Source organism: Dermacentor andersoni, chromosome 2, assembly GCF_023375885.2.
Source record: "Dermacentor andersoni chromosome 2, qqDerAnde1_hic_scaffold, whole genome shotgun sequence".
Lineage (NCBI taxonomy): Eukaryota > Metazoa > Arthropoda > Arachnida > Ixodida > Ixodidae > Dermacentor > Dermacentor andersoni.
In genome coordinates, this window is record NC_092815.1 from 109,912,712 (window position 1) to 109,929,547 (window position 16,836).

Genomic DNA, 16,836 nt, shown 5'->3' on the forward strand with positions numbered 1-16,836 from the left:
TTCTGCGTGCACCTGACCTTCGTCACGGTTAAGATTAATCCACAGGTAACGGCGCCGAATTGCTTCGGCATCCCGCTCCCTCAGCCCGGGATCTTCCTCTCGTTGCTGTCGGATTGCGTGGGATCGGGTAGCTCAGCGACTGGATCGGCGCGCCGACGGCGAGCCCTAGCCTTCACGGGCGAGTTCCCAGGTACCCTCCGCTGCTCGTCGAAGGCTGCCAGTTCCTCGGGGGAACGCACAACGCGTGGCCGTCCCATCCGTTTTCCGAGAACGAACTGAACGGAAATATAGCCGGCGCAGCACGCGCGGTACCCTTTCCCTCCCCGGCGGAAGCGAAACGGCTCTAATTGTTGCGCGCGTGGCGTGAGCGCGCGCCTATGCAGCTGGAATCCTTGCTAATGATTCACGCTCCTGCACCGGTGCAGCTCTCAACTCATATCAAACCACCCTTTCCCACAGCTCAGTGCTCTGCTCTGGGCTCCAGCAACTGTTCTTTCTTTTTTTTTTTTTTGCGTGACAATATCGCCACCGAAACTTGTGAGCCAATACAAGCTTCACTTGAAAAAAGAGGGGGGGGGAGAAAAGAGGTGGAGAAAAGAAAAACACTCAAGTGGAACTAACGCAGAATATCCTTGTCACAGGATGACTCTCAAATGCACTTCAGTTGGCACAGCCAAGTGCGTATTAGATATATAGATCATGTAATTCAAGCACTCTTGCATTACTCTACTATGCTCACACATACGCTTCGTGCTTCAAACATGCTTGAAAAGTTCAGTACAGATAGACTTTATAGTGTACTACTACATGCACCAGTATGCTGATGATGCGCGAGCAGTGGAAGCAGCGGAATTAGGCTGCCACCTGATAGAGCGGGCTCGGCTAAAATATAGTTTGTGGACAACAGGCACCAGGGTCTTCGCCCACAACTTCAATGCTGTCAGTGTACGGAATTATAAGCATGCAGTTGATTATGTTATAATATATTTCGTATGTGACAACAGCCTCATGGAAATCATATATATACTAGTTATAATAACCACATGCATGTAGATTCTATTTTTATTCATTAGAGACCATGTACCCCGTCCTTTGCCAGGACTGCTGTCAGCATTTCACTAGGGGTAACAGCGACACGAAGCAATAATTCAAGATGCACTTGTTTCAGAGCCTTAGCTTTTATATACTTGGCATCTCTTGAATTACTCTACTATGCTCACACATATGCTTTGTGCTTAAATCATGCTATAAAAGTTCAGTGCAGGTAGACTTTGTAGTGTACTGCTACATGCCCAGTATGCTGATAGTGCGCAAGCAGTGGGATCGGCGGAATTAGGCTGCCACTGAATTGAGCGGGCTTGGCTAAAATATAATTTGTAGACACCAGGCACCAGGGTCTTCGCCCACAACTTCAATGCTGTCAGTGTACGGAATTATAAGCATGCAGTTGATTATGTTATAATATATTTCGTATGTGACAACAGCCTCATGGAAATCATATATATACTAGTTATAATAACCACATGCATGTAGATTCTATTTTTATTCATTAGAGACCATGTACCCCGTCCTTTGCCAGGACTGTTGTCAGCATTTCACTAGGGGAAACAGCAGCATGAAGCATAATTCAAGATGCACTTGTTTCGGAGCCTTAGCTTTTATATACTTGGCATTCAGAATTTCTGAACTAATTTTTCTGAAAAATTATATTGCTGCCACTTATATTGCTCCAACAGGAGCTTTACATATACTTCTTGCACTTCTACTGCAGCCTCAGCGGTGTTAATGAGGTCAGAATTACAACACCGTGTGAACAATATATGTAAATTTAGAGATGGCCATTTAATTCCTAGTTGGGCTGTTACATAGACTGTCACTAGGTATAGTGGTGCCGCATGCTCCACCATGAACGCTGTTATGTCCAGCCAGTGGGGGCAGCAACCTTCGAACCTCTCCTGCTTTCCTGAGACGACTCAGCTTTGTGAAGCTCACAATAAGTTGCATCGGACAGCCCAGTGGCGACACCAAGGTGAGACACATCTGACCTCTATGGGGTTGGTGTATGCCACTTCCTCGCCGACCTTAACGTTGGGACCAAGAAACTCCAGTGAAAGTGCGTTCTATGCCGCTTCCTTACAGTTGCTGCTAGTTGCCAAAGCCGATGGACAGATGAACCAGCTAATAGCTGGGCCATCCCAGGAGCCAAGACATGCCAATGGAGTCAAGCGTGGCACCCCTGCCGACGAGCGTCCTCTTCTTTTTCTAGGGCAGTGAGCCGTGTGCACCCGGTGTGATTTCTCTGATTGTGTACTGTGAACAAAGGCGCCGGATTAGTTGCACATAGCCTCGTCCTCAAAGTGGAACCTTTGGTGACCACGAATGCTCCAAATGGAGAATGGTGTGACTGCAGATTTTCCTGCCCTAGTTGATCTAGGGGAGACAAAGGGGATTTAAGAACACTTTTTCAGCTCCTCAAGTGTGCCCTGGCCTGCTTTGACCTGATAGCTCATGCTACAAGAACAATGTACTGCGCTCCATGCTCCGGCCAGTGTAAGTATCCCTTGTTGTCCTGTAAATAAGTTAGCCTCTTATATGTAAATGAACCTCCCATTCTGTTCCTGCAACCTCTCGACCCCCGTCAAGAAAGCTTGGATGACGATGGGGGCCTGCTTAGCTCTCATGTGACACCCCAGTAGTGTAGGCCAGCTACCCGTTACGAGACGCACCGCCGGCGTAGGCTAGAGAGTGACCATCAGTTGACGGCAGACTCCGAGGCCATGACTCCCGAATCCTACAACCCCTCCAACATTTCCAACAAATCAATGGAACGTGCCACAACCAATGTTGTCATTATTGGCCTGACACTTACAACTGCCAGTGTGACTGAGACTGGCTTCTCGGTGTGATGGATCATAGGAAAAGAATAGAATCAAAGCAAAGGAATAGTTCTGTACTACAGCCTCTGGTCTTTCTGTTTTGGTTGTACCTAAATACAAGTGAAAGAAGAAATTAAAAGCATGCCTGCCACAAGGTTTCTCAATAAACATACTGCTTCACATTTAACACTCTGCTCCTACATCATTTTACATAATGTGCTGCTAGAGATATAGGGATCACCGCTACTGCATTTAGTAACCTATCCTCTAGCGAGTGCATTTTTTTTCCCTCCCTTGTACCTTCTTTTTTATTACGTTTTGACAACAGAGTATCAAGGCTGTCATTCCAGTGGCATAGAGACATAACTTATGCAGCAGTAGAATACTGTTTGCTCTGCTCATGCCTTTCAATGCCAATTAACCGTTCAGGTTAATTTTCACAAGTTATGTAATAGCTTATGGTGCGATACTCTGCGATAATTTTTCTGAAAGGGCAAGAAGGTAACTGCTTTCTTGACAAAGTCAATGTAAATTGTTTTTTTTTTCTCGTCCTTATATTGCTGTCTTTTACACACACTGCATGCGAGAGGGACAAAGCCACATTGCTAAATAAAGTGCAGAATGGCAGAAATAAACATCTTTTCAATTGCAATGTATAGCTTATTGTAATGCATCATTAACGCCTAAGACTCAGTCATTGCACTGTTTTCAATGCTTTTCAAAACTGACTCGGAAGTTATCGTGTAATATACATGCCTGGTGATCAGTCGGATGGAAGAGAAATTATCGAAGTCGTTTAATCAAGGAAATATTCGAAAATTTCTAATACTATATCGAATATATTATATATTTAATATACATATTCAATTCGAGAACTATGGTATTCGAAAACAAATCGAATATATTGCTGGATGTACGGGAGCAAACTGGTTCTTAGCGTTTGTTTCTATCTAATCCATAAATGTGTGTCCGATTTTGTGCTAAATTTTGTAAATATTTCACACTGCTGGAGAAATTTCGCCTGTAAATCACGCTTAGCCACTAAATGCATTACCTTTGCGGAAAAGCGACCCTCTCAGTAGCAAGGATTTACGGCCAGCGAGGGTGCACTCTTTTGCGGCACCACCCCCAATCCGAGCTTATTGCTTCACAGCAAATGCCATGAGCAACGGCTGGCACCGGATGAAATGCCTCTCAGTTTATGGGCATTTGATGTTGTATAGTAAGACACAGGTTGGCAAGAACAGGTAGCTCGTGGGAATTACTCTGTTTTACAACATGAGCCAAGTACACAATCATTTAGTATAATAGCTTGCTAGCCTAATTTCTTACCACTGACAATATAATTGCAATGTTCCAACATGTTAAAATAACCGAAATTGCTAATAGTGGATGTGAAAATTATTCAATATTTGATTTGATATTCGAAGCATAAAAGTATTTGTATTCGATTCGTATTCAAAAACATTTACATTCACGCATCCCTAGTTTAATCATATTCTTGTCATGAACTTTCCCATATAATCAACCCTAACTTGATCTAGACCACTGCGTTGTCGCAGATTATGAAAAGCAACTGTGAAATATGTTTTGAATATTGCCAGACCACATGAAAATCCAGGATACAGCATAAGCATGGCAACACAACCCACAATGGTGCATCTTTATGTGGGTGTTTAGGGAAATAAGTGGTTTCTAATATAATAAACTTGAGAAGACCATTACTTATTCCACGTACATGGTAATGCAGCTTTTGGCACATACATAACCGTGGTATTTAAACAAACAATATGTTTTTCACGTTCATAACATACCAGTCGGCGACAAGAACAGACTTGAAAGACGATTGTGTGTTGCTGAGCAGATTTCGGGTCTCAGGAGGTTAATGCACATCACTTGAGGCAACTCTACCTTCGAAAGGTCAAGAGAGGCCACTTGTTTAAGAAATTAGAAGACTTTGGCACTGTGTTGTACCATGTTTTGGGTGAAAGTACAATCTACCAATTCAGCTTGACTTCTGTTTCGTACAGTGTTCCTTTAGGCCTTTCACAAGCCTCTCGAGAACAGTATTTGGATGAGATTGTCTTGCATAATAATAGATCTTGTCGCCTCAACTGGAAACACTTTGTTCCTCAATGCGCTTGCATTCCAGACAAAGAAACAGTTTTTTCTCACGCAAATTCATTCTTGTCCCAGTTTAGCATTCCAAAATCCACCTTTATTGAGCTGCTATTCTTGTATGGCCACTACTGCTTTCGCTCAATTCCACTCTTTTCCTATTATCAACTATTCACGGCCTGCTTGAATAATAACGTACGATAACGTAGACGGAGCGTCGCATAGACCATCAACAAAGTGCAAGAGAGGACAGTATTGGAATACATCTATCATTGTTACATTAGAGTTTGTCACCTCTTGGTAAGCTTCAGACAAGGCACAATGGACACAAGAATGTGCAACACAACAAAGCTCCCTTTATTTCAGCCTCTCCTAAGAGAACAAGACATGGGAGATACAGCATTGCAGCGTGCATGCAAGCAGGCAGCAACACTTCACAACATAACAAAACTCAACACGCTGTAACGCCAATACTAAAAAAATAAAAACACCAGAACAATTGCTGGTAGCACATTCACATCGGGCACAAAGATGCAGTCATTGCTGCTAAACACACCACAAGCATCCCGAATGCGTTCATTCTGACACTCATGTAGGGCTCCATTTGCTCTCCCACTTGTCGCCTTTTTATTCCAGGCATTGCACAATCACACCGACTTGCATAAAATGTAGCTTTGCCCGCCCGCTGGGTCGACATCTTAGAGTCGATAGTCACACCACACCAACATTCTGGTCCAGGCAGAAAGAGCGGTGGGTACACGCCCATGTGTGAAGCATCCCATTGTTGGCGTGCAGTCAGTAGGTCACACCTTGTGGTTTGCTGCGGCAGAGAGAGCTGTGACCTGCTCTAAGACGCTCTCGATGAAGGGCCTTTGCAAGCAGTCCACTTCCAACATTGTGCGGATAAGTCCGTGAAGCCCTCCGGAGTATCTGAAACACACAGCGAAGGCATGTGTGAATTCTTTATCATTTGAAGGAGTCTACTCATTTGGGTTGGTTGGTTCATGACTGGAACAGCAAGAAAACAATGGCAAAGATGGTGTTGTGTGCATTATGTCCTTCATATCCTGTTGCTCTGTCTGTCTCTCTTCACTACTACATCATATTACACAACCAGATTATCCAGCGATCTCTTTTGTTGCATTGCTGCATGAGTTCCAAACAGTCAAGCATAGAATCAGCAGCACATTGCTTTTTCCCATTGTTCAGTCATTTGCAGTTGCCTGCTTGGCTGGACCCTGCTCACATTGCACCAGTTTTGAGGTGTCGCAAATCAGGTGTACAAGATGTTTCAGCGTTGACTGGTCTCCTAGCTACAAAATATAGGGGATCCTTGACCAAATGATGGCTTTCTTTTGGACAAGGTAATAAGGCCAGTAGGCCCTACAAGGCTAGGTTATAAGGATTTTGTGTTTAGCACCAGTTCTGATATAGCTGTTCCTGCAACCAAACACACAGATGTTCTATGTAGTTTTGAGGCACACTGCTTCAGAAAGACAAGTCATTCTGGGAAAATGGCACGTGAAATACTAACGCATTCTACTGCAAATTTCAATAAAGGTATGAAAAAAGGTGGCCTCAAGATTAGGTACACAAGCATTGACTATTGATGAACATTAAAGGCCAACTGCAACGAAAAGTCATCGTGGCTAAATTGGCAATAAATTAGTATATACAACTGCAGCAATCTTGGCAAAGCTGCAGGACTGGTAATAGTATAAATTTCTTATTAACAGCCTTTTAATGGTGCCTAAGCAGATGATGCATGCACCTGCAGTTAGCAGCTATGACGTAAGTCCCAGCACATCGCCTCTGAGACCTTTCAGCGCGCCACAGCTGGTGCCTGATCTCACAAGTCTTGCCGAGAAGTAGCGCGATCTCGGGCATACATCACTTCCAGTGAGCGGTAATGACATTTTTTTTTAAATTTCATTTTCGGTATCGAAAACGCCTGTTTTTGCGAGACTGATGATCCGTCCACTTGCTTTTCAAATGTGAAGTTTTGCATGGAGGCTGTTCTCTATGTGCACTATCTGAACCTGGGAATTTTTTTTACACTTCGCTACAGTTGGCCTTTAAGTTAACGCTTGCTACATGTGCAGTTATATACATGAATTAAGATATTAAGTGAATTAGCAAAATGGGAAGTTAATAACAATAATAAAAAAGCTGATTGGTGATTATCGCCAAATTGCTTTTGTTTCTACAAATGGTATGAATTTTGGCCCAAAAGAAATATCACTGTCTTCTACCCATGTTTAAATAAAGACAGCCATTCCTGCATTGCTCGGTATGTCCCGTTGCAATATATTCCACTAAACTGTCGGGGTATTTAAAACCTTGCTGTAGTTTATACAGCAGGCCTAAGTTCCGTAATACTTTTGCCCTAGCAGCACCAAGAAAACAGCTGCAAGATGTAATCTTCATAAGTCCAAATTTTCACATTGCCATTGTAAACAGTATTCAGCATAAATTTGACCTTTACATCATTTCAGTCTTGGCTCTCACTATGTAGCCTCCACACACCTCGAGAACGCAAGAGAAGAAGTGACCTTGCTGAATACCACTTCTGTTTATCCTCAATTTAGAGAGCTGTGTTATGTAAACCTTCATAATTATGCATGCACCATTTCCAGCATTAATTAATTATTGATTGCATACATACTGCAGAACAGGGCAAAATGCATTTCATCAAAATATGAATGACAAACTGTTATACACTTGCTTATACTGCAGCTAACAACAAGACATAGTTAAGCAGCACAGTAAGAGAGCGGGGCCTTCCTGGGCCAGTCCTTAATGAAGAAGAGTAACAAAGAACAGCAATACAGAAGCAAGAACAAAAAGTACATCGGAACCAATTCAAAACAAAATGCGATGTCTATAGACAATGTTTAAAATCATGATACATACTGATGCGACATTTTTCAAGCATAGGAAGAAAATTGTCTAATGAGCAAATTATAATATCCTTGGGCAATGAATTAAAATCTTGTCCGTGGAAAGAATGAATGTGTCAGTGTGGAATCTATATTCAATTTAATGAATAATTGAAATCAATATAAAGACCTGTACATGCATGTGAACATTTCCACAGGTTTGTGTATTTTTTATCCCATTTCTTTACACTAGCAGCTGCATACTTGATGTCTTCTGGGACTACAGCGCTGAAGTTTTGAACAGTGTGCTAAGACTCTCCCATGCAAGCAGAAAAGCATGTGAAGACATGTATAAGAAAGATTATTTTTCAGTACCAACAGAAGTTTTCATTGGCACTCTGCGGAAGAAGCCAAGGCTAGATGCTAACACATTTGAGCACTAAATGCCAACACATTAAAAATAATACATCGAGGCAGCACTAGCGCCATAACAGTGTGGTTCCTAGCACGATTAACTGGGCATGCATCTGAGCTGGGCCTCAACTCACGGGCTGTCTGAAGGAATGTCCACGTGGCCACTAAGTACAGCCAAGGCCACACTATCGCCCCGCTCATGGGCGGCCTCAAATGGGGACCGGAAGAAGCACATGGCATACAGGCAGCAGCCCAGGGACTGCAACAGAAACAACACAATTTGGTACCATGTTACCCAAAAATAGTGTGCATGCATATATGCTGCAATAATGAACATTTGGTCCTCAACATTCAGGTGATGCTAGCACCTCAAAGTTCAATGGTGCTCAATGTAAGGCACCAATGAGGTACCAGAAGATGTGTAAATCTGTTGCTCTCATGACTCAATTTACAGGGTACACAAGAGCGAGATGTGGCCAAAGCAAAGTGAAAGCCATTTCTTTTGAAAGGGAGTTGCTAATGGAGGGATATGGGGCCCATTTGGAGAAGTACCCACTCTCATCCAAACCAAACCAAGTCCAGGATGGAAATTTGCCAGACCTCTTGGCCTTTGGGCCACTGATTGCATGGCAGCTTTATGACAATAGGTGAGCTCGACTTCATTGTGGTACTGCAGAGAGATTGCAGTTCCCCTCTTGTGCTAGTTTATCTTTCAAATCAAATTACAAGGTTTAACTGTAGCGAAACATCACACGTGTCATGAGGAACGCCATAGTGAGGGCTCCCAGAATCATTTTTGATTCCCTGGAGTTCCACCTAAATCTACTTACATGAACACTCTTGCATTCCAACCCCATCGCAATGCTGCCATCAGTGCTGGAAATTTTAACCTGTTACCTCATGCAGAGCAAAATGCTATAGCCACTACAGCAGGTTGCTCATTTAATTTTGCGTGGAAATAAAACAAACATGGCATCTCCTTGCCCCTCTCACCTGAACTCGTCATGGACCTGACTGATTACGCCAAAGTTTGGGGACATATGTAGCAGAAATTACTGTTTGTGGTTGAAATAGAAGCTCACCTTCGAGACTGGCCAAAGGCACATTGGCCTTATACTATAAAGGGGGGCAGAATGCACACACAAACAAACTTTACGGAAGAGACAAAAGAAGCAAAAGGCGTTGCTTGCTTAACATGGCCAAAGGCAGCACGTACCCATATGTCGACTCGTTCATCTATTGATGTACGGCTTTCCACGTTGAACAGTTCAGGAGCCCTATACGACATACTGCATTTCTCCGTGGCCAAGTCCTGGGAATATGACACAAGCCAAAATTGGCTGCAGCTTGACATCACATTTGTCATGCATATATCATAAGGCATCTGCACAGTCAAGCATCAATATAATGAAGCCATATACAATCGAACCTTGTTATAAGAAATGGGCTATAACGAAGTAAATGAAATTCCCCTTGAAATCTGCATCGAGATCCGTGTATGTAAAACAGCATTTTAACGAAATGAAATTGTCCTACCAATGAATATAATGAACTAGATTAGTCTAAAAAAAAAAGAACCGAACCATTGTGCACTGAGTAAATTGCTTTCGGTGGAGTTCGGCATGGTGATGCAGCAGTTAAAAACTCCCATGTCACCGCATCGAATATGTTGTCAAGCAACACTGGTCTTTCTCACCACTGTGCACAGCTGTCCACCTGCACACAAGCAATAGCTCAATATCACACTTCTTCACTGACCTCTCTCTCTTGCGCTTACCTCACTGCGCAAGCTGCGCCAAGCTGCTATGCGCGGTGGTGCGAAAGATTAATGCATTCACTTTTACTACGTGTTGTGCCGCACAGGCAGGTGCAGCTGGACATGTCCTTCAAGACCTCCCTGGCGCAATCTCAGGGGTCATGCGCAAGCCTGTGCAAGTTGCATTATGCTGCGCGGTCACGCATAGAGGTGCGAAAGATTAATGAATTCACTTCTTTCTTTCGCTAGGGCGCGCACAGGCAGTTGCAGCTGGGCCTGGCGTCAGAAATTCCCCGGGCGCATTCTTGGGGGCCACGCTGAAACTGTTCATTCACTTCCCCCCTCCCTGTGACTCGCCGCTAGTGCTGGCAGCTGGGTGCGGCCTCGGAGATTGCACCAATGTGAATGTGATCTCAGAGCCCACACCCAGCCGGCCAAGCCAAGCCAGCGAAGTGTGCCACATGCTGCTCAACCTCAACGAGCCAAGTGGAAAGCAGATGTGGAAGGCCATCAAAATGGAACAGAAGGCAGCTATATAGAGGCTGTCGTGTCAGGTGTTAAATAGTGTGTTTCACATGCTGAAGGTTTTTTGTTTTATTCAAATTTCATCGTATGCGTGGCCATCTAGTGGTTCTGCAGGCCATAAAGCTGTCGTCTTAATTCCATGTTTAAGATTGTGCACCCCATTGGGCATACATTGCAGCAAATGGCAATAATGGATATAACAAAGAAACGGATATAATTAAGTAATGGCTCCTCTTTCAACAACATTATAACAAGGTTTGAGTGTATTCAGCTGACTACTTTGCTAAAAGTGAAGCTTGTACTTTTCAGCGGTTCAAATTACTCTGCAGTCACCTATAGCAATTCCGGCAGTTAAAACACTGCTAGTAAGCATTCATGGATGACGCACTGAACAAGCTCAAAGAAAGAAGTACATAGTAAACATTAGCGTTAAGATTTACAAAGTAAGATATAATAAGCAAAGTTTCTTTAAGAATAAATATTGTTCAATGAATGTTTGGGGGAATCTTTTCATCTAAACGATTCGCAGCGTTTTGAAAGCATCAAATCAACAGACTCAAAACTGCTGACAATATGTGCTAAAAATAGGCCAGCAAGAGTTGCAAGTATACTAAAAGTTTATCAAAAGCCCAAATGATAAGCAGAGTTGTAGCAACACGGTACATGTTTTCATTTCTTGTATCCAGGTCAGAGCAGGGCCACAGATGTGCTCTGTCTACAATGTCCATGTTACAATGTTGCATATTTATCTATTTTTTTTTATCAACAGATTTCAACTCACTCACTCACTGCACCCTTTTTACCCTTGCCAATATCGGATCTGTGCTACCTTGTTTGAACAAAACTCGAGCAAGTGTCCACCATCTGAAACCCTTGCCATTTAAATCTACCTCATAAATGCTCTAGAATCTCTACAAGATCATGCCACCAAGTTCATTCACTTATTTGTGTTCATACAACATAAATATATCATCCTTAAAGACAGATTCCAGTTTGCTGATGCTTTCCTCTAGCTATTGTATCACCAGCCCATCACTATTCCACAGTATAACAGTTCTCGCAAGTGGGAGGCCCACGCTACTATGCATATTATTTCACACATGGTAATTCTCTAAATACTGCTTGCCCGTGTGCCAGAGCTTTCACTTTTCCGACTTCTTTTTTTCCTCGCATAGCTGCAGCTCAGGATGGTTTTCACTACAACATCGCTGCCCACTTACAAGTTTTCATTGAAAATGTAAGAACTCATTTAACATGGCAGGAAGGGTATCGATGTGACGTACTACCGTGCTCGATATGAACTGCAACACGGGCATTCACCTGTCAGTTCTTTCAATAATAAGAACGACAAGTGCCACTGTTCTTGTAAAAAGAGTGCTTGTTATCAGTAATTTGATCAATGTTCAGCAATTTTTTTTTTCTTTGTATAGGCACTGCCACACAGGCATTGTATGGCAGCATCTACACACACACACACACAAAATGGATTCTCACGTTGCAACTCGTATTGAGCACGATGGTAAATTTTGTACACCCACAATCCCAAGGATGGGGTCATCGAGGAAATAAAGCGAAGTGCACAATAAGTTGCGAGCAGAGAGAAAAATTAAGGTGCTATATTTCGAGTTAATTTATGTGTCCTAATCGCTGTGACCAGGTAACTGAATGTAAACAAGAAATAAAGAGACACACACACAAGTGAGAAGACAAACACAGGCACTATTGCAGTTGTTTGATCTTTTTCTTTCCGAAAGGGAGTTTCCCGCTTAGATATGTTTCACCAAGTTGCGTAACAACAGGTTCTGACAATTGAAACTGGCCATGAAGTTCATGCACGCATGATGATGTGTAGGGTTTTTTTGGTGCAAGCAATGGTGACGAGTTCTCAATGAATTGTGTATGAAATGGAGAAAGGAATTGAAAATGCTAGTTGTAACATGGCTGTAAATTGCATAAAATACACAAGTATTGAAATAATGAATAGAGATGTTTGCCATGACCATAAAAGTTTTGTTATGAAGGGTTGATGTAGAATCTGTAGGTGACAGTAGTACTAGTGCCTCAACAGGGCTCTTGAATGCGAGGGTTCGGAGGCAAGTGCTCCACAAAAATGTTATCGCAGCATTTGATGCCCACATACTGTGCCCACCAAGTACAACTGTTCTGAACAGTCTGTTCGTCCAAGTCCCCCAAAGCAGCAGAACAAGATGCTCCTTTGATGCATTTGCATCATTTTTTTAGAAGTTTTGTTCTGAGCGGAAGCATTTTCAGGGATACAGGCTCATTTACCTTTACACATAGCACACAAATAGCAGCAGACTTGGAACAACAAGGACTGACAAGCAATACACTGTTTTTAAATCACAATGACTTATTCAGTGACACTGTTGTTGCTGATTTCGCCTGCTTCTGGAACTCATCTATATAAACTTGCTCAGAGCAAGCATCCCTCCTGTGCCCTTTCACTATCAGAAGACTTCCAACAGAATGTTTTTTACCCTTTTTATTCATTTATCTTTTAATACAGGTATTTAAGCACTCAACAGAAGGTTTGGTGACCAATGAGACAAGCTATTTTGTAAACGAAAGTTATTTTTAATAAAACTTGACGCAACATTTGTAAAGCTTAAAGGGAGAGTAAAATTTGGGAGTGTTTGCAGATATGCACTATTGAGCAGCATCATCGCTCACCTGCAGTGCCATGGCCTCACTGGTACGGCCAATATCAAGCCGAGCTCTTCCCATACTGCCAAAGTCCATCCACACGGGAACATCGTCGTCATTGAGCAGCACATTTGCAGGCTTCAGGTCTCTAGGTGCAACAAAAACAGCTTGAGCTGCACTGCTTCTTTGTCTGTTGAACATATTTAGTACTGAGTAATAATGAGAAGTTCAAGAACGGTACAGGCCATAAGGAAAACAAATAAAATAGATACTAAATAAATTAATGGAATAAAAGTGAATAGGGATGAACCACAATCGTGTCAAGCGTGATCCTAACAACCATAAAGAGTTAATCATCTCCAGCGTTTTAGGTGTGGTTTGGTTCGCATCACTGCTTGAGAGTCAACTGCCCCACCTGCATCCACAAAGCCCAACGCAACGGCTAGAGTCCTGTCCGCAGTAGTGGGAGGGCTCAAATGGGGACACTCAAGCGTGATGTGTTCTATGGTCACATCCAACGTGGCGCCATCTACAGGCATCTGCTGGTGTCAAGTGGGTTTCGCTGCCGGGTTCCTTATTTACAGAGTGCATGATGCAAAACAGCAGAAAGAAAAAATATGGGATGAATAAGAACAGGCAAAGACAGGCACACATTTCAAGTGACGCTTTACTCTAAGAGATGAAAACAATCACACAGTTACTGCACAGGCCAGAGTGTGCCCGACAGAACTGACATCTTATAGGTTGCAGACAGTATTTCTCTGTTTACATTTTCTTTAACCCCTCTGCAGCACTTTGTGGCTCTTGACACCTTGGCTCTTTATTGATGGGGTTTAACAAACCAAACAGCACAAGGTCTATGGAAAATGCCACAATGAAAAAGGAGGTGGGGGGTATGTACCAGATTATTTTTGTCTCTCAACATGAGAACATGAGCTTTCTTGAATTCTGCCCCATTATAGAAAGAGCCAGATGGCACCTGTATCAGTTGTACATTTGACTGCTACAGACCACTGCAGCGATAATATTTATCAGCATAATATCCACAGCTCTATAAGGTGAACCATACCACCTAGCTGTTTATTTTGATTTATTTTTTAGTTCAGACAGTTTTTCTAAAAATTGTCTGTGACAGATAGTGTTATTCTGCCTTTCCAGGCCAGTGCATTTCTGGGAGAAGCGGAAAGTACCTGTACCAGAAATTCAAATTTCTAAGTTGCTAATTCAAAAGAACCACACATTCACTTTTGAATTATTCGTTTTTGGACACCTGTTCCCATAGTGAAATTGAAGCCGAGGAGTAGCAAAGACATGTTTGCTTAGCAGAAATTGTGAGTCTAGCACCACTTTAGGGATGTCACGCCCTAAACTGTGCCACGAAATGCATTGGCATTCTAGCGAACACTTCCCAAGAGCGCGCTTCAAGCTCAGGATAATATTAACTGCAATGCCAATGCATTTTATAGCAAATTTTAAAGGCGGACATCTTGACAGCGACGTTTGTGCTCGGATTTCTGACATGACTTCACTACTGCTTGACTTCAATTTTGCAATTTGAGCATGTGCCATAAAGCGAACAAACATGTTAATGAATATTTTTAATTACCTACCTAGACATTCCAGTTTGTCACAAAAATAGTACCCACCTCTTCAGGTTATTCACATGAACAGGCCAAACTGTGCTATAAAGTCATGCTTCACATGACTTTTTTTTTTTTTTTTTTGACAAACACTTTGTGTCACTGTGTTTTTATATGGGTTCATATAATATGATGTTTATAGGTGTAATGCTGCTTGCTTGACATGTTTATGACCAGAAACCTAACAAGCTGTCACAGGGCAACGACATGTGAAGTGTGTGCTGTATTAATTTTGTCTGTGAAATACCATCAAAAGACCACCTAGTATGCTGATAAAAGTTGTGTGCATACCAGTCTACACGAATTCAACATTTCTTTTTCTTCATGTAAAACACGTATGGTCACTTAGAGATATCATGCAGAACTGCTTTGTAACCTGAAATCTTACAGCCGATTATGTTGCTATCTTTTCCTGAAGGTTATTATGCGATTTCTTCTTATAGATCCTCTGATTATAAATACAGTTTGTATTGAGACAGCAATGATTTTCAGAATTACCCTAACAAAACACTCATGCTTGCAAGTGTAGTTGTTCTGAGCAAACTGATGAAAGCTTTGCTTTCCAGACTTCAATGTTTGAATTCGTCTGTCTGTAGTCACGCTGCGTCTGAGTGGCGTAATACAACGCACGCCCACATATGGCACTGCAGTTTCATCCCAATTCTGTTCAGATGGTTTCGCCATAGCTTCGCGGCCTGGAGCGCGGGTCATGGGCGAACCACGCACCTGTGCGCCAAGGCGACGGGCGTGGCACCGTGGATCGCCTGAACACCGTGGCACATGCCTGTGAAGATCTCCAGCAGCCGTCCCTCTGGCATGTGCTCCCTCGACCGCGCACGCATCGTCAGCTCGTCCTGGAGCGTCCCCCTCTGCACAGAGCGCGGATAGGTCAGAAAATGCGCACCCGCGCGGATTACACAACAGCTGTGATATCGCGTCGTTTTCGCGATCGCTAGAGGTGCGGTTTCATATCTTCTCATCGACGTAGGCGTGATTCCCGCAAAATAAGTCGTTAGGCAATAAAAGAATATACATACAGCGAGAAGAAGATCGTGCGTACGCGATACTTCTAGGGCAGGAGAGCGCTGCAAAGCTCTGCCGCACACAAACACGGGTTTTAAAAACGCGATAGCGTTTCGCTGCGTTTCTTGAGCGACAATGCCGGCTCACTCGGAAGTAAGGCAGCAGGATGAGGACTTCGCTGGAGAATGGTTTCGACAGGTCGTGGCACTGAACCAGGGCGGCGTCCACGCATCGGACCAAGTTAGGGTGCTCGAAGGACTTGTACAGCTCGGCCTCACGCATCGCGTCCCGCTCCGACTCCCGCGTGTGGCACGGGATGCGCTTGAGCGCGTACTGCCGCTGGCTGGTCGCGTCGTACACCAGGTCGACCACGCTGAATCCCCTGCGAAGGCCACGGCGAGACATCAACAAGTGTCCGAAAGTGTGCCGCACGAGACCGGCTGGTGCGAATAAGCGAAATACGAACCCTTCTCCCAACCTGCTCTTGACCACGTATCTCTTGCCATTGATGCATACAGCTTCTTTCGTGCACGTACAACCCATGTTAAACAGGATGCTGAGGCCCAAACTATTCATGCTGGTACGGTCGCGACGTCGGCGGTCCGTATACTTGCGGGTGTGCTTGCATGGTCGACTGGGCGCGGATCGGGTTGGCGTACTAAGGAGACTCGGACTGGAAGTTTTCAAAGCGACCACGTGTTTTCCATATCAGACGCAGTAACTTACAATCCGCTCTCCACTCTCCAAGCCATCACTCACATCGCATCCAACAAAGACACCCCATCAGACCCCATATCGACGTTGGTGTGTCGTCAGCTGCAGCTCTGCGCGGCGAGCCAGCTGAGCCGACGACATGACAACACACGAGTTGTCCAAGTGGAGTCAGCCTTGGCTTCAGTTTCGCTTTCATTCAACTTTCTTTAAGCTTCTTAAAATTATTT

The 16,836-nt window shown here is 43.5% G+C and overlaps 1 protein-coding gene and 1 long non-coding RNA gene across 2 annotated transcripts; one reads left to right on the forward strand and one right to left on the reverse strand.

Annotated features, from left to right (window-relative positions):
* The first annotated feature begins 1,332 nt into the window (after positions 1-1,332).
* LOC129387553 (uncharacterized) lies at positions 1,333-9,497 on the forward strand. The gene is made up of 3 exons (XR_008614716.1): positions 1,333-2,029; positions 2,140-2,550; positions 8,742-9,497. It is a non-coding gene; the product is annotated as an uncharacterized lncRNA (long non-coding RNA).
* LOC126541251 (serine/threonine-protein kinase 16) lies at positions 5,331-16,765 on the reverse strand. Its single transcript, XM_050187951.3, has 7 exons — positions 16,362-16,765; positions 16,043-16,277; positions 15,599-15,741; positions 13,260-13,380; positions 9,504-9,599; positions 8,422-8,546; positions 5,331-5,924 (listed from the first exon to the last, which is right to left on the reverse strand). The coding sequence occupies exons 1-7, from the start codon at positions 16,469-16,471 to the stop codon at positions 5,798-5,800; spliced, it is 957 nt and encodes a 318-aa protein (XP_050043908.1). The 5' UTR covers positions 16,472-16,765; the 3' UTR covers positions 5,331-5,797.
* Positions 16,766-16,836: the final 71 nt, after the last annotated feature.